Raw genomic sequence first — 18,304 nt, 5'->3', positions numbered from 1 at the left:
CCCACTTGTCAATTTTTGTGTTGCTATTGCTTTTGGGGACTTAGCTAAAATTTCTTTGCCAAGACCAGTGTTGAGAAGGGGATTTCCTAGGTTTTCTTCTAGAATTTTTTTTTTTTTTTTTTTTTTTTTTTGAGACAGAGTCTCGCTCTGTTGCCCAGGCTGGTGTGCAGTGGCGCAATCTCGGCTCACTGCAAGCTCTGCCTCCAGGGTTCATGCCATTCTCCTGCATCAGCCTCCCGAGTAGCTGGGATTACAGGTGCCCGCCACCACACCCAGCTAATTTTTTCTTGTATTTCTAGTAGAGAATGGTCTAGTAGAGAATGATCGAGACCAGGATGGTCTCGATCTCCTGACCTCGTGATCCACCTGCCTCAGCCTCCCAAAGTGCTCGGATTACAGGCATGAGCCACTGCACCCGGCCTCTTCTAGAATTTTTATAGTTTGACATCTTACATTTAAGTCTTTTATCCATCTTAATTGTTTTACATGGTGAAAGGTAGGGGTCCAGTTTCATTATTTAGCATACGGCTAGTCAGTTATTCCAGCACTATTTATTAAATAGGGAATCCTTTCCCAATTGCTTTTTTTGGTTGGCTTTGTTGAAAATCAGAAGGTTGTAGGTGTACAGGTTTATTTCTGGGTTCTCTATTCTGTTCCATTGGTCTATGTGTCTGTTTTTGTTCCAGTACCATGCTGTTTTGATTGCTGTAGCCTTATAGTGTAGTTTGAAGTCAGGTAATGTGATGCTTTCAGCCTTGTTCTTTTTGCTTAGGATTGCTATTTGGGCTTTTTGGTTCCATACAAATCTTAGAGTAGTTGTTGGTAATTCTGTGACATTGGTAGTTTGGTAAGAATAGCATTGAATCTGTAAATTGCCTTAGGTAGCATACCTATTTTAAAGATACTGATTGTTCCAGTCCATGAGCATGGAATGTTTTTCCATTCACTTGTGTCATTTCTGATGTCTCAGCAGTGTTTTCTAGTTCTCCTTGTAAGAGATCTTTCACATTATTGATTAGCTGTATTCCTAGGTAACTGAATTTTTTTGTGGCAATTGTAAATGGGATTGTGTTCTTGAGTCTCAGCTTGAATGTTACTGGTGTTCAGAAATGCTACTAATTTTTTTTTGCATTGATTATTGAATCCTGAAACTTTTGCTGAAGTCATTTATCAGTGTTAGGAGCCTTTTGGCAGAGTCTTTAGGGCTTTCTAGGTATAGAATCATATCATCAGCAAAGAGAAATACTTTGACTTATTTTCCTATTTGGATGCCCTGTATTTCTTTCCCTTGCCTGATTTCTCTGGCTAGGACTTCTACTACTATGTTCAAAAGGAGGGGTGACAGTGGGCATCCTTGTCTTGTTCTGGCTCTCAAGGGGAATGGTTCCAGCTTTTGCCCATTCAGTATGATGTTGGCTATGAGTCTGTCATAGATGGTTCTTATTATTTTGAGGCATGTTCCTTTGACACCTAATCTGTTGTGTGTGTGTGTGTGTGTGTGTGTTTTTTGTTTGTTTGTTTGTTTTTTTACCATAAGGGGATGTTGCATTTTCTGGAAAGTTTTTTTCTGTGTCTATTGAGATGATCATATAGTTTTCGCTTTTAATTCTGTTTAGGTGAATTACATTTACTGATTTGCATATGTTGAACCCACCTAGCATCCTAGGAATAGAGCCTACTTGATCATGGTGTATTAGCTTTTTGGTGTCCTTTTGGATTTGGTTTGCTAGTATTTTGTTAAAAATTTTTGTATCTATGTTCATCACGGATACTGGCCTGAAATTTTCTTTTTTCATTGTGTCTCTGCCAGATTTTGGTATCAGGATGATGCTGGCTTCATAGAATGAGTTAGGGAGGAGCCCCTCCTCCTCAATTTTTCTTCTTCAGTGATCTAACACTGCTAGTGGGGTGTTGAAGTCTGCCACTATTATTGTGTGCCTGTCTTTTTGTAGATCAAAAAGAATTTATGAGTTTATGAACTTTTTTTACACATTTCTCAAAAGAAGACATACAATAAGTCAATGTGTATATGGAAAAAATGCTTAATATCACTAATAATTAGGGAAATGAAAATTAAAACCACAATGAGATATCACCTCATACCTGTTAGAATGGCTATAATCAAAGACAAAAGATAACAGGTATTGACAAGGATGTGGAGAAAATGGAGCCCTTGCATATTGGAGATGGGAATGGAAATAAGCAGAGCCATTATAAAAACAGTATGGAGGTTCTTTTAAAAACTAAAATTAGAACTACCGTATGACCCAGCAATCCTACTGCTGAATATATATCCAAGGAAAATGAAATCAGTATTTCAAGGAGATAGCTGCACTCCTGTGTTCACTGCAGCATTATTCAGAGTAGCCAGGATATGGAATCAACTTAAAATATCCATCAGTGAATGAATGGAGAAAGAAAATGTGGTATATACAGACCTACCTCCTTTCATTGCACTACTATTTTTTGTGCTAACAGATACTGTGTTTTGTACCAATTGGAGTTTTGTGGCAACCCTGCATCAAGCAAGTTTATTGGCACCATTTTTGCAACAGCATGTGCTCACTTCATGTCTCAGTATCACATTTTGGTAATTCTTACAATATTTCAAACTTTTTCACTATTATTATATCTGTTATTGGGATCTGTGATTAGTGATCTTTGATGTTACTATTGTAACTGTTCTGGGGTAGGAGAAACTGCACCCACATAAGACTATGAACTAATTCAACAAATGTTGTGTATCTTCTGACTGCTCCACTCCTGGCCATTCTCCTGTCTCTGTCTGTCTCCATGGGCCTCCCTATTCCCTCAGACAAAACAATATTGAAATTAGGCCAGTTAATAACCCTATAATGGCCTCTAAGTGTCCAAGTAAAAGGAAGAGTCATATGTCTTCCATTTTAAATCAAAACCTAGATATGATTAAGTTTAGTGAAGAAGCCATGTCAGAAGCCAAGACAAGCCGAAAGCGAGACCTACTGAGGTAAACACTTAGCCAAGTTGCAGATGCAAAGGAAAAGTACTTGAGCGAACTTAAAAGTGCTACTCCAGGTGAATACATTAATGATAAGAACGTGAAAAAGGCTTATTGCTGATATGGAGAAAGTTTGAGTGGTCTGAATAGAAGATAAAACTAGCCACTACATTCCTGCAAGCCAAAGCCTAATCCAGAGGAAGGCTCTAACTCTCTTCAATTCTATGAAGGTTGAGAGAGATGAGAAAGCTGAAGAAGAGAAGTTGGAAGCTAGGTTGGTTCATGAAGTTTAAGGAAGCCATTTCCATAACATAAATGTGCAAACCACAAGTGCTAATGTAGTGAAACAAGTGCTGATGTAGAAGCTGTAGCAAGTTACCTAGAAGATCTAGCTGAGATAATTGACGAAGTGGTTAGACTAAACCACAGATTTTCAACGTAGACAAAAAAGCCTTCTATTGGAAGACGATGGCATATAGGACTTTCATAGCTAGAGAAGTCAATGCATGGCTTCAAAGCTCCAAAGGACAGGCTGAGTCTCTTGTTAGGGTTGAATGCAGTTGGTGACTTTAAGTTGAAGCCAATGTTCATTTAGCATTCCAAAAGTCCTAGGGCCCTTATGATTGATATTAAATCTCCTCTGCCTGTGCTCTATAAATGGAACAACAAATCCTGGATGACAGTACATCTGTTTACAGTGTGGTTTACTAAATATTTTCAGCCTGCTGTTAAGACCTACTCAGAAAACAAGATTCCTTTCAAAATATTACTGCTCTTTGACAATGCACCTGATCACCCAAGAGGTCTGATGGAGATGAACAAAGAGATTAATGTTGTTTTCATGCCTGCTAATACAACCTCCATTCTCCAGCCCATGAATGAAGGAGTAATTCTGACTTTCAAGTTTTCTTTTGAAACACATTTTGTAAACCTATAGCTGCCACAGATATTGATTCCTCTGACGGATCTGGACAAAGTATAGCTTTCTGGAAAGGATTCACCATTCTAGATACCATTATGAACATCCATAATTCATGAGAGGAGGCAAAAATATCCATATTAATAGAAGTTTGGAAGAAGTTGATTCCAACCCTCATGAATGACTTTGAGGTGTTCAGGACTTCAGTGGAGGAAACTAAAGATTCAATTTAAAAAAAGCAATAGAACTAGAAGTGAAGCCTGAAGATGTGACTGAATTGCTGCAATCTTATGATGAAACTGTAATAGATGAATACTGGCGTATGATGGATGGGCAAAGGAAGTGGTTTCTTGAGATGGAATTTACTCCTAGTGAAGATGCTGTGAACATCGTTGAAATGACAACAGAGGATTTTAAATATTTCACAAGTTTAGTTGATAAAGCACAAGAAGGTTTGAGAGGGCTGACTCCAATTTTGAAAGAAGTTCTAATGTGGGTAAAATGCCATCAAACAGCATTTTATGCTACAGAGAAATCTTTGCTACAGAGAAATCTTTTGTGAAAGGAAGAGTCAATTGATGTTGCAAACTTCATTTTTGTCTTCTTTTAAAAAATTGCCACAGCCACCCCAACCTTCAGCCACCATACCCTGATTAGTCAGCAGCCATCAACATTGAGGCAAGATCTCTACCATCAAAACGATTGACTTAATGCAGGCTCAGATGATCATTAACATTTTTAAACAATATAGGATTTTCTAATTAAGGTCTGTACACTTCTTTTTAAGACATGCTACTGCATACTTAATAAAGTATAGTGTAAATGTAACTTTTCTATGCACTGGGAAACAAAAAAATCTGTGGGACTCATTTTATTGCAATATTCATCTTATTGTGGTGGTTTGGAACTGAACCCACTGGAACTGAACATTATGTTAAACAAAATAAATCAGGCACAGAAAGAGAAACACCACATGATCTCACCCAAATGTGGAATGTAAAAATGTTGATCTCATAGAAGTAGAGAGTAGCATGATGGTTACCTGGGCCTTGGGCGGGGCAGGGAGGAGTGGTTGGGGAGGTATTGGTCAAAGGATACAAATTTCAATTAGAAAGAAGTTCAAGCAATCTATTGTAAAATATGGTGAGTGTAGCTCGTAACATATTGTACTAGGTTAGTGCAAAAGTAATTGTGGTTTTTGTGATTAAATTGCAAAAACCACAATTACTTTTGCACCAGCCTATACTGTGCTAAGAAAAATGCGGGATGTTAGCCTCATCAAATATGGAAGAGAAACAACCTGTAGTCAAAAGGGAGTGATTTGTTAAGTGGTACCTGTCTATCTCGTAACTAGACGTACCAACCAGGGAAAGGCAAAGTATGGAAAGGGGTAACTTTTGTGCTTCCAAAGTAGCTAAGCAGAAGTGGGGAAGCAGTTTTGTCAAATGATCTTTGATTAGGCAAACACCGAGTTTTAAAGAGGCTGTCAAGTTGAGGCCACTTGGTCCATTAGCTGGTGCAGCAAGACCACTACTCAACATTTTCACACTGCCACAAGATTGTTCCTCTAATGGAGTAATGCCCTAGTTTCTCGGAGATGCTGTAAGTGGCATGATGTTACCTAACGCTTAGGCTTAGTTTGATTTCTGGGTCCACCATATGTGTTCTTAAGATGCCAACCTGTTGCTTCTTTTTTTCCATTTAAAAGGATAGTACCTGCTCCCTCTAACCACCTCACCCCATTCTTGAATGATGTTTTATCCTTTGGAAAGAACAAGGCTATGATGTAGTGACTACTGTCTGTATCTCCTGTGTGTGTCTGTTCTTGTCACAAATGTATTTGGGGACACTGGATGCACTGATTTTCTGTAATAAAGTTTTTTAATCACTCTTCCCAAAAAGTAAAAAATAAAACAAAAAAAATGCTGGATGTTAAGTGTTTTCACCACAAAAATCATAACTATGTGAGGCAATGCATATATTAATTAGCTAGCCAATGTATATATACTTCAACACATCATACAGTATATGATAAATATATACAATTTTATCTATCAATTTAAGAAATACAAACAGAAAAAATAAATATTTTTTAAAATACCAATATTTATCATACTAAAGAAATGGCATAATACAATATACATACCCAGTCAAATAAATGTGTAAGCACATTAATAGGTATCTCATCCAAACATTTCGTGGCCATGTTCACTGATTGGAAGTGGCAGGATAAGGACCAAAAACTCAGAACTGGTGTCTTAAGTTTTAAGTCAATTTATCTTGTCCAGAACTAGAAAAATGAGATGGCTGACTCCCTTTCTTCTTTTATCTATTAAAGTTGTTTTTCAAATCATGCCAAAACTTCAGGGCCGGGAGCAGCGGCTCACACCTGTAATCCCAGCACTTTGGGAAGCTGAGGTGGGTGGATCATTTGAGGTTGGGAGTTTGAGACCGGCCTGGCCAATATGGTGAAACCCCATCTGTACTAAAAAAAAAAAAAATACAAAAATTAGCCAGGTGTGGTGGCATGCGCCTGTAATCCCAGCTACTCAGGAGGCTGAGGTGGGAGAATTGCTTGAACCCAGGAGGTGGAAGTTGCAGAGAGCTGAGATGGCACCACTGCACTCCAGCCTGGGTGACAGAGCAAGACTCCATTTCATAAAAAAACAAACAAAAAAAACTTCAGAGGTAGGTATACCATTTGCTTAGCATGTTGGTTCATGGCATCAATTCTGGCATTAGATTATTGTATTTCACTTACTGTGGATATCAGGTACGCCATTTAACTTCTTTATGACTTGATTTCCTAATCAGAAAATGGAGATGTAGTATCTCCTTTATACTTTTGCTATGAGGATTAAATGAACACAAGAAAAGTACCTGGCACAGTGCTAGTCATTTAGTAATAGTATAATATTTTTCACTATGATATAGCTTTTGTCTCCTGAGAATTATTTCTTCCATTTAGCCAAACGCCTTGCATTTGATAGATGTTTAATGATTAGACCCTGGAATAGATGTATCTTTATCTATGTATTTTAATAGGCTTCATATTTTATTTTAGTTCTATTTCCACAGGTAACAAAGGCTTTGTATTTTTAAGCAGTTTTAAATTCACATCAAAATTGACCAAAATGTAGAGAAAGCTCCCATATGCCCCCGTCCCTGCTCATGCACAACCTCCCCCATTTACAACATCCTGCACCAGAGTGGTACATTTCTTACAGTTGATGAACCTACACATGATTATCATCCAAAATCCATAGTTAGGGTTAACTCTTGCTGTTTTACACTATGAGTTTTGACAAATGCATAATGACATGTATTCATCATTATGGTACCATTCAGAATAGCTTCACTACCCTAAACACGGTCTGTGCTCCATCTATTCATCCCCCCTACCTTCTAGCCTCTGGCAACCACTGATATTTTACTGTCTCCTTAGTTTTGCCTTTTTCTGAATGTCATATAGTTGGAATCATAGAGTTCACAGTCTTTTCAGATTGGCTTCCTTCACTCAGTAATATGCATTTAAAGTTCTTCCATATCTTTTCATGAATAATACTATATTGTCTGGATGTACAACATTTATATTTTTACCTGCTGAAGAGTATCTTGGTTGCTTCCCAAGTTTCAGCAATTATGAATTAAGATGCTATGAATATCTACGTGTAGGTTTCTGTGTAGTCATGAGTTTTCAACTCTTTTGGGTAATACCATGGGAACACAATTACTGGATTGTATGGTAAGAATATGTTTAGTTTTCTAAGAAACTGCTAAGTTGTATTCCCAAGTGGCTATACCATTTTGCATCTTCATCATCAATGAATGAGAGTTCCTGTTGCTCCACATCCTTGCTAGCTTTTAGTGTTGTCAGTCTTTTGGATTTTTCACCATTCTAATAAATATGCAGTGGTATCTCATTGTTGATAGTTTGTGGCAAAATACATAAAACATCAAATTTATCATCTTAATCATTTTAAGTGTACAGTTCAGTAGTATTAAGTACATTCTCAACATTGTGCAACCAATCATCAGAACACTTCATCCTGCAAACCTGAAACTATACACATTGTATGAGTTTGCTAGGGCTGCCAAAACAAAGTGCCACAGGCTAGGTGGCTTAAACAACAGAAATTTATTTTCTCACAATTCTGGAAGCTAGAAGTCCAAGATCAAGGCATTCATTGGCCCATTTGGTTTCTTCAGAGGCCTCGCTCCTTGGCTTACAGATGATCACCTTCCTGCTGTGTCCTCACATGGTCTTTCCTCTGGGTGGGAGCATCCGTGGCGTCTCTTTGTATATCCAAATTTCCCCTTTCTCATAAGGCCCCCAGTCAGATTAGATCAGGTCACAGCTTAATTTTAGCTTAATTATCTTCAAACGCCCTATCTCCAAATACAATCACATTCTGAGGTATGGAGGTAAAGTCTTCAACATATGAATTTTGGGGGACATATTTCAGCCTCTAACATCCATTAAGCAACAAATTCCATTCTGTCTTCCCTCAACCCCTGGTAACCACCCTTCTCCATTCTGCCTCTAAGAATTTGACTACTCTAGGTACCTCACATAAGTGGAATCATACAGTATTTATCTTTTTTTGTGACTGACTTATTTCACCTAGCGTTATATCCTCAAAGTTCATCATGTTGCAGCATATGTCAGCATTTTCTTCCTTTCTAAGGCTGAAGAATATTCCATTGTATATATACCATAATTTGTTAAGCTACTCATCTATTGATGGACATTGGGATTCCATCCGCATTTTGGCTATTATGAATGCTGCTGTTATGAACACAGGTGTATACACACCTTCTTGAGGCCCTGCTTTCAATTCTTTGGGTATACACCCAGGAGTTGAAGGGTCCTGAGAATCTGTAAGCATGCACTAAAGTTCTGGCTGTACTACCCACATATCTCTCCTTAGGCTAATTCTACCTTAAAATATTTGCCCGGTATTATAAACTAGGGTCTTTTGTTGTTGTTGTTGTTGTTGTTTGAGACGGAGTCTCGCTCTGTCACGCAGGCTGGAGTGCAGAGGCGCGATCTTGGCTCACTGCAAGCTTCGCCTCCCGGATTCACGCCATTCTCTTGCCTCAGACTTCTGAGTAGCTGGGACTACAGGCGCCCGCCACCATGCCCAGCTAATTTTTTTTGTATTTTTAGTAGAGACGGGGTTTCACCGTGTTAGCCAGGATCGTCTCGATCTCCTGACCTCGTGATCTGCCTGCTTCAGCCTCCCAAAGGGCTGGGATTACAGGCATGAGCCACCACGCCCGGCCAAACTAGGGTCTTAAATTATTTATTTATCCCAGGATGTATGTAACTCAGGCTATCATAAACGGGTACGCATCAGGGACCTGTCAGATAAGACGCACCATACTTTATCACATTAACTCAGGTATCATTCAGGTAATTTGTAAGTTAAAGAATTATAATAAAGGAGATAAGCAATCTTCATCATGCTTAAAAAGCTCAAGATGACACCAAAATGGCAAATAAGATGTATAAATTTAGTTATAACTTACATTTAATAGGAATTTTCAAAACAACATACAGATACATAGTCATGACTATCTTAACAGTTGTTCAAATTCTTAACTGTGAACAAGTGGAATCCTAGCTTAATTTATGCAATAACAGAATTTGCCACCAATACCCTCATTTTCAGGAGCGCAGTACCTCCCTTTTCACAATGGGCAGAGGAATAAGAATAATCATGCATTTTTCCATGCCCTTACACAAATGGAAACCTACCTACATACATTTATTTTTGAAGACGACTGAAAGATGGTATAACACAGAGAATAACAATAAATGGTCTAGTTTTGAATCTTAGCTCTCACTTTCTACTGTGTAACTCCAGGCAAGTTATCTAACCTATCTTGGCCTACTTAACTAGAAGTTTCTTATGCTGTGAAATGGGGCTATTCTGCCAAAATGTTCACTGTTGTTAAGAGGATAACATTAGCTAAAAACATGTAAAATGTTTTGCATGTAGTAAGTTCTTGATATATATTAGCTATTAACAGCATAAACTGGCAAACCACATAGCTTGAAATAACCATGATATAATTTCTTATCTCACTGGAATAAAGAAATAATAACTATCCCACCTCCACTACTGTAAATGAGACTATATAGTGTGGGTGAAGCTGCAGAGATAATGAATAAACTTTACTCAAATCACTTTCAATGTCTTTCTATTGCCTCCTAATTGTTAAGTTACACTATAACAGCTTTATTAAAATTGATTTTCTGTGTTGAGCCATGTTTTTTTTTTTTGAGACACGGTTTTGCTTGTCGCCCAGGATGGAGTGCAGTGATGTGATATCGGCTCACTGCAACCTCCGCCTCTTGTGTTCAAGCAATTCTCCTGCCTCAGCCTCCCAAGTAGCTGGGATTATAGGCACCCACCACCACACCTGGCTAATTTTTTTGTATTTCTAGTAGAGAGGGGTGTCACCATGGTGGGCAGGCTGGTCTCGAACGCCTGACCTCAGGTGATCTGCCCACCTCAGCCTCTCAAAGTGCTGAGATTACAGGTGTGAGCCACCACACCTGGCCAAGCCATGTTTTCAATTAATTATACTATTAAGAAGAAATGTGTCACTAAGATACAACCTTACATTCTTATTCTTCAGCAGTATAAGACAGAAAAGAAATAGCATCTATGTGGTCTAGGATACTTTATGATATCCAAAATATTTGAATATTTTACTTGAAGTTTGATATACTTTATTATTTGGAATATTCAAAAACTGTTTCTTCAAAGCCAGGTGCGGTGGCTCATGCCTGTAATCCCAGCACTTTGGGAGACCAAGGTAGGCGAATACATTTGAGTTCAGAAGTTCGAGACCAGCCTGGACAACATGGCAAAACCCTGTCTCTACTAAATATACAAAAATTAGCCAGGCATAATGGTGTACACCTGTAGTGCCAGCTACTTGGGAGGCTGAGGCAGAAGAATCGCTTGAGCCCGGGAAGTGGAGGTTGCATTGATCTGAGATTGTATCATTGCACTCTGGCCTGGGCAACAGAATGAGACCCTGTCTCAAAACAAACAAACAAAAAAACAAAACCAACCAAAAAACCATATATATACATAGTTCCTTCAACTGCTTTTAAAAAGTCAAGTGTATAACTTAAAAGTTTCAAAAAAATTATGCTGAAATATGCCCCCACCAAAGTAAGAATACAAGAAAAAGAGAAAATGTGTCTTTATAATTTCAAATTAGAGGAAATTTATAATTGTCAGTGTGAGTCCATCTCTAATATGTATTATCAAACATGTCTTAATGGGCATGGTATAGTGGCTCACACCTGTAATCTCAGCACTTTGAGAGGCTAAGGCGGGCGGATCATTTGAGGTTGGGAGTTCAAGACCAGCCTGGCCAACATGGTGAAACCCCATCTCTACTAAAAATACAAAAATGAGCCGGGAATGGTGGCGGGCACCTGTAATCCCAGCTACTTGGGAGGCTGAGGCAGGAGAATTGCTTGAACCCGGGAGGCAAGAGCTGCAGTGAGCAGAGATCACACCACTGCACTCCAGCCTGGGCGACAGTGAGACTTCATCTCAAAAAAAAAAAAAAAAAAGTCTTAACGATCTTTTACTATGGTGTACAACACAAAATATCATCAGAAAGATTTCAATGTAAGATTTTTACATATATAAGTATATATAAATAAATGAAAAAGATGTAAAATACATAAAATGTATATGTTTTTCATACATATATACGAAAACTAATGACATTCAAACTCTTTTCTAGGAGTATAAAGTCATTAATATGAGACATAGTGTTATTGTAGAAACCTTCAAATTTTTAAGAGAGTTCCAGAATGAATAAAGCAATTATTGCTATGAAATATCAAACTTTATATCCTACTCACTGCCTCTGTGACTTCTGTAGGGCAATTATATGGCCACAGATGAAACAGGAGGAAGCTAAAGAATTTCAAGTCAAGAAAGGGCAAAGTTACACCATGTCCTGAGGCAAGCTGAGGGAGAAGACCTCAAAGTCTGGTCATCAGAGTTCAGTTTTATCCGGAAAACCCCAAACTTCCCTGATTTTCTTACAATAAAGTCACAGGCTACAGCTGAATTTCTAGATTTTGAACAGCACTTTGCAACCTGTACTTTGTAACATTCCTGGCTTTCTCTGATAACGTCATGACTTCCTGTGAAATTCTTTAAACAGAATCCATTTTAATTCACTACAGTTTAAATACTACACATGCCATACATCACTTTCAGGGAGAGAATGGAAAAAGGGGCTGTGGTGGAAAAAAGAGAACAAGGAATTTCTAGAGGTGGGAAAAAAAATTCCAGGAATAACGTTTCAAAAAGAAAATAGTAGAAATTACTTACCAAAATGCAAATTATGTGCAGCATGCCTCACTTGTATGAAGTTGAACAATTTAGATACCAGTTCAACAATCACTGACTGAACACCAACTATATCCAGGGAACGGAGAGGGCACTGAAAGATCTACTTCCCCTTGGGCTACACTGGAGGAAGGCCTCTAGCAGAAGAGTTGGCCCCTGCAAGTCTTGGCCCTTACATTCAGGGAGCTGCCACTGCTTTATGCAGAGCCTTGAGAATGCAGTGACACTCTCTAGCCAGGTAAGGTGGTCCAGGCACTCCCCTGGGTGCTGGTCCCAATCCTCCAAGGACACATTTAGGGAGTCAAAGGGGATTTGCAGTGATTACTGACCGGTTAGTACTTTTTGTTTGTTTCTAAAACTTTGGTTCTTAAACTTGGCGCGCAGAGTGACCACATTCTCTTTATCCTGAGCGCTGTTGAATTCTTCCAAATCCTTCCTAGATCGGTTAAGTCATTCTGTATGACAGAACAGCTTTTGATGCCTGCTCCTGTTTGAAAAATCTGAACGCAGTAAAGGACGACGCAGGGAGAAAGTTTACTGAGCACTTCCACCTCTTTGGATGAAAGTTGTAAAATATCCCCTTTTTGTGTGATAGCAGATCTCATTTTTAGAAACCCATGCCACATGCCACATGAAGTCACAAATCAAATATCCCTCCTAACTATCAGGGTGATGAAAGAAGTGCATAAGGAAGACAATACTATTTTATCGGGGAGGGTCATGGAAAGAAGTAGTCTTTTTTTTTTTTTCCTTTCATCTGGTGGAGATGGCAGACTGGGTTTTGTTTTTCCTCCTTTTTATTTAAACTACAGGAACATGGTTCCAACTGGAATTGCCTATTAAAACCATCCATTCTTAACAGCAAAATCGATATCCACGGTGTCTCCGGGCAAAGCGCCCGTTACCCCGTGAGCCTCTGCCACAGGTGGACGCAGAGCAACAGACACTCGGTTGCCCTCAGGTCCCTGCGCCCGGAGACAGAAGCCACGCGGGCGCGCTCGAGGTCCTGGGCTCTTTGTCGAGAGCCCGGCGTGGCGCCGGGCCCTATTGGTTACGCGTCCGCTCGGGGCCATCCTGGTCCCTCGTCCCTCCCCCATCCTGGCGTACAGGACCTGGACGCAGGCCACATGGTCCTCGGACTGTCCGGTCCCGGGTCCCCGCTAGGCGCGTCTACACCACGCCGCTAGACCCACGCGGCGAGGGGCTGGGCTTCCCCGGGACCCACGGGTTCCGAAGTCCGCCCCCGTCCCCGCCTCCCGAGCTCACCGCTTTGAGATCCAGAACGCCGTCCTTGGCCTCCTGCAGCAGCGACACAAACTTGGTAGTGAGCAGCCCCAGGCTCTTCTCGTGCCTGCTGCTGCCGCCCCCGGCGCCCCCAAGCTGCTGCGGCGGCGGCGGCTGCGGGGCTTGCGCCTGCGGAGGCTGCGGCTGCGGCCGCTGGCCCTGCCCCTGCCCTGGCGGCGCCTGCTGGCCCGAGCTCGCGGGCTCTGCCGCCGCCATCGCGTCCCGGCCCCGCGGTGGTCGGGCCCCCGCGCACTTTCGCTCGCCGGCCCCGCCCGCGGCCACCTGCCGGGTCGGCTCCGCTGCGGCCGCTTCCCCGCCGGTCGAGAGCGGCAGTACTGGTCGCTGGCTGCTGCAAACAACAGGTGTGCGGCGCCCACGGAGTCTGGGCCGCTTGTCACGCCGGGTCTCCGCCCCCTCCCCAAGCCCGGGGAAGCGTGAATGAGGCCCACGACCGTGGGGGGAGGGGGTGGAAACGAGGAGAAGGGGCTGCGAGGGGTGGGGACCTGAGTTTAAATGGCAGGAAGTGACGCCGCCGCCCGCCGTTGCCTAGAAACACATTTTTCTGTAGGAAGGAGGAGCGCACGAGGAGGAGGAGGGGTGTCGGCGTGTGTGTTTCACACTCGCCTCTCTGGTGTTCGCGAGCTGACCCGAGGAATGGTAATCTCACGCGGCAAAGCAGGGAGAAAGAAAAAAAGGAAACAAAAGAAAAAAGACTTTTATCTGGGCAGAAAGTCACAACGCCCAGCGGCCAAACGTTGAGCCGTGAAGTTGGTTGACTGCTCAGTTTGCAGAGCTTCTGCAGTGGGTTACTTACTTTCTCTGGACGGTTTCTGCTATCTTGCTCTTTTCAGGCTCTAGCATCGTTTGCAAATATTTCAATGACTTGGACCAAGTGCAACGTTTTACTTTATAGCTCATCCTTTTAGATTCGGAGTACAGGAAAAGGCATCGTGGAGTGTTAGGGTTGGTTTTCATCAGTCCTTTCTAAGGCCTTTCCTTTCTACATAGAGAAACGCGTAGAGAGAGAAGTTGTGAATTGCCAAAGACAGGCCGTTAGATTCCAGATCTCCTGTGTTTGACCAAAGTTCTTAGTATCTTATTTGAACCAAATTATATTGTATTTGGAATATTGGGTAGCCACAGGCCCTTGGACTTCAGTGATATTCCAAACCGTTGATGGCAAATGACATCATGGAGATACGAGTAAAAGAAAGTTGGGATTTTTTTTCCTCATTATATTACAAACTCTTGAGAATCCAGACTAAATTTTAAATGACTTGGTGTCACACTCAAGACTTCGAATATAGTAGACAATAAAGATTAGGTGAATGAGACCAGTAGCGGTGGCTTACTGGTGATTACGTCTGTAATCCCAGCACTTTGGGAGGCCAAGGCAGGCAGATCATTTGAGGTCAGGAGTTCGAGACCAGCGTGGCCAACATGGTAAAAACCCCATCTCTACTAAAAATACAAAAATTAAAATTAGCTGCGCATGATAGTGCCCGCCTATAGTCCCAGCTACTCCAGAGGCTGAGGCAGGAGGATCTCTTAAACCTGGGAGGCAGAGGTTGCAGTGAACCGAGATGGCACCACTGCACTTCAGCCTGGGCAACAAAGTGAGACTCTGTCTGAAAAAAAAAAAAAAAAAAAAAAAAAAGATGATTCCATATGGCAGTAATTAATCAGGAAGATTTCATGCAAAGAAAGATTTTGCTAAATTTTACATAACAATAAACTAACAAAAAAAGGTCACTGAAGTAGCATCAAATACAACAGCAGCGTTAACTAGTAAAGCTGAACACACCATTTATATAACACATCATAGGCACAGAACTTTATAACCTTTATTAATAACCTATTCATAATAGCCTTTATTTTAATCAAATAAATCTATAAACTTAAAGTTGAAAATCTGAAGTAAAACATGAAAAATTCAGTTGATGCAACCATTTTCCAACAACCTATGTGAGAAAGGCTCTCTCTATGTGATTTGACATGTTTTGCAAATTTATTTTATTGATTATTGTCAAAGAGTATTTCTTAGAACGTACTGAATTAGGAAGATTCTAATTTGTTTTTAACTTTATAACAGAACATTCTGTTATATGTGCAGGGACAGGAATTAATAAAACTAAATGTACTGATACTTTTAAAACTTACACTTCTATGGTGTCTTAGTTTGAGAAAGTACCATAAACTGGGTGACTTAAATAACAGAAATTAATTTTCTCACAGTTCTGGAGGCTGCAAGTCCAAGATCAGGAGGCTGCCATGGCCAGGCTGTGGTGAGGGCCCCCTTCTTGGCAGTCGGATTGTGGCTTTCTCATTGTGTCCTCATATGGCAGACAGAGAGAGAGAGAGACAGAACAGAGAGAGCACAAGCTCTCAGATTTCTTACAAGGGCACTAATTCCATCTGAGGGCTCAATCTTCATGACTTCATCTAAACCTAATCACCTCCCAAAGGCCCCACCTGCAAATACCATCACATTGAGGGTTAGGGTTTCAACATACAAATTTTTGGGAGATACAGTTCAGTTCATGGCATGTAATCATATTTTATAGTAGCTATCTTGGTAATTTTTAAAAACAATATCTTTTAAATTTCAGCTTTAAAAGGTTTTCTACAAAGCAATTATTAGTGATTCTAAAAGGTCAATTAAAAATTTATTTTGTACTGTTATTTGTGTTTTTCACAATGAATTTTTCATCTCTTTAGATTGCCTGGGGTTCAATTAGAAATTATTCACAAATCAGCAGCCATTTTAATTAGCATTCAAAATCTTATGTCTGTCTGAAGAGCTAAAAATCACTTATACCAGTGGTTCCCAGACCTTAGGAAGAAAAATAATCTACAATGTTTGTTAAAAATATAGATGCTTGGATCCAAACCCCAGGGATCAAATTAGCATTTGATATGAGAATATGACCTGTGAGTCCACATTTTTCACAGTTCAGATAATTCTAATGCACAACATAGTCACTCTTTGAGAAACACCAAATAGCACAATGAAAAATAATGCAATATATATTTTTCCTAAAAATCGACAAAGAACAGAGACTGATAATGCAAAAGGTTTTTAAATATTGCTAAATGTTTTTAAAAATTCTATTTTTTTAAAAAAACTAAGAAGCATGATTTTTAAAAAGTTATGATACAAATAACCTTTAAGAACATGATATTGATCAGTTTTGTAATCTAACTTTTATTTCTGTATCCTTTTGACTATAAAGGAAATAACTCTCAAAAGTCTGTAAATTCCTACATCAGTTCTTTGTGCCATTTCTGACAAAGGCTTAAAAATTATTTCCAGCAAAAGTCAAAACTGGCTGGGTGCTCACGCCTGGCCGGGCACTCACTGTTTATAATCCTAGCACTTTGGAGGGCTGAGAGAGGAGGATTGCTTGAGCCCAGGAGCTCAGGACCAGCCTGGACAACATGGCAAAAACCCATTTCTACAAAAACTACAAAAATTAGCCGGGTGTGGTAGTGCACACTTGTAGCCCCAGCCACTAGAGAGGCTGAGGTGAGAGGATCACTTGAGCCCAAGTGGTCAAGGATGTAGTGACCTGTGATCCTGCCACTGCACTCCAGCCTGGGTGATAGAGTGAGAATCTATCTTTAAAAAAAAAAAAAAAAAAAAAATTGAACTAAACTAAATTTCATTGACCTGTAAGGGTAATAAATGCATGACAGTAATCCTTCATTAAATTCAAATTATGCTGATTAGTTGGGTAGATACTATTATCTATTATAATATTGTTTATATGCCCCTGATTAAATTTTCTTTTTTAAATGCATTTTGGAAGTGCAGCTCCTTATCTAGTTCAGGACTAAGAGGGAAGGCTTAAATATTTTGAAATAGAACAATTTATTAGTCCAGAGCTCTTTAAACTTATAGTATCTAACATTTGTGGAATTTCACAAATGCCATTTTTATAGAGATTCAGGATCAATTTACAATATGTACAGTTTTGTCATAATCTGGTAGTTAAATATTTAAGAAAATCCAACACAATTTTGTTTATTGATGATGGCAGACTTTTTTTTTTTTGAGATGGAGTTTTGCTCTTGTTGCCCAGGCTGGAGTACAATGGCATGATCTCAGCTCACTGCAACCTCCGCTTCCCAGGTTCAAGTGACTCTCCTGCCTCAGCCTCCCTAGTAGCTGGGATTACAGGCATGTGCCACCATGCCCAGCTAATTTTGTTTTTTTAGTAGAGATGGGGTTTCGCCATGTTGGTCAGGCTGGTTTCGAACTCCTGACCTCAGGTGATCCACCCACCCTGGTCTGCCAAAGTGCTGGGATTACAGGCATGAGCCACCACACCCGGCCATGCAGACTGATTTTTTAAGTGCAATTAGCCCATTTGGTGATCATGAATGGTTGGAACTTGAAACTCTCAGATGCCCTTTGAGCTAACAAATCTCCATCAGAAGGCTGCTACATCAACCCTAATACCTCCTTCTTGTAATCTGTTAGTGAAAATAAAATACAGTTTTCCATTTTTCCTTTCAAAACCTTGCAACATACAGGCCAGGCACAGTGGCTCACACCTGTGATCCTAGCACTTTGGGAGGCCAAGGTGGGTGGATCACCTGAGGTCAGGAGTTCGAGACAAGCCTGACCAACATGGTGAAATCCCGTCTCTACTAAAAATACAAAAAAGTAGCCGAGCGTGTTGGCATGTGCCTGCAATCCCCGCTACTTGGGAGGCTGAAGCAGGA

General features: G+C 40.3%; 1 protein-coding gene across 2 annotated transcripts in view; it reads right to left on the bottom strand.

Annotated features, from left to right (window-relative positions):
• The window catches only part of E2F5 (E2F transcription factor 5), a 52,019-nt gene extending 34,322 nt beyond the window's left edge, over positions 1 to 17,697 (bottom strand). The window contains exon 1 of one of the 2 annotated variants that reach the window (XM_001094919.5): positions 13,559 to 17,697. In XM_001094919.5, coding sequence (XP_001094919.3) covers positions 13,559 to 13,792 — 234 coding nt within the window. In that variant the 5' untranslated portion in view covers positions 13,793 to 17,697. The remainder of the gene's footprint in view (positions 1 to 13,558) is intronic. The other variant, XM_015145626.3, reaches the window with a different exon arrangement.
• Positions 17,698 to 18,304: the final 607 nt, after the last annotated feature.

This window comes from Macaca mulatta, chromosome 8 (assembly GCF_049350105.2).
Source record: "Macaca mulatta isolate MMU2019108-1 chromosome 8, T2T-MMU8v2.0, whole genome shotgun sequence".
NCBI classification, from domain to species: Eukaryota; Metazoa; Chordata; class Mammalia; order Primates; family Cercopithecidae; genus Macaca; species Macaca mulatta.
Note: the sequence above shows the minus strand (reverse complement) of the source record. Positions and strands in the feature narration are given on the sequence as shown.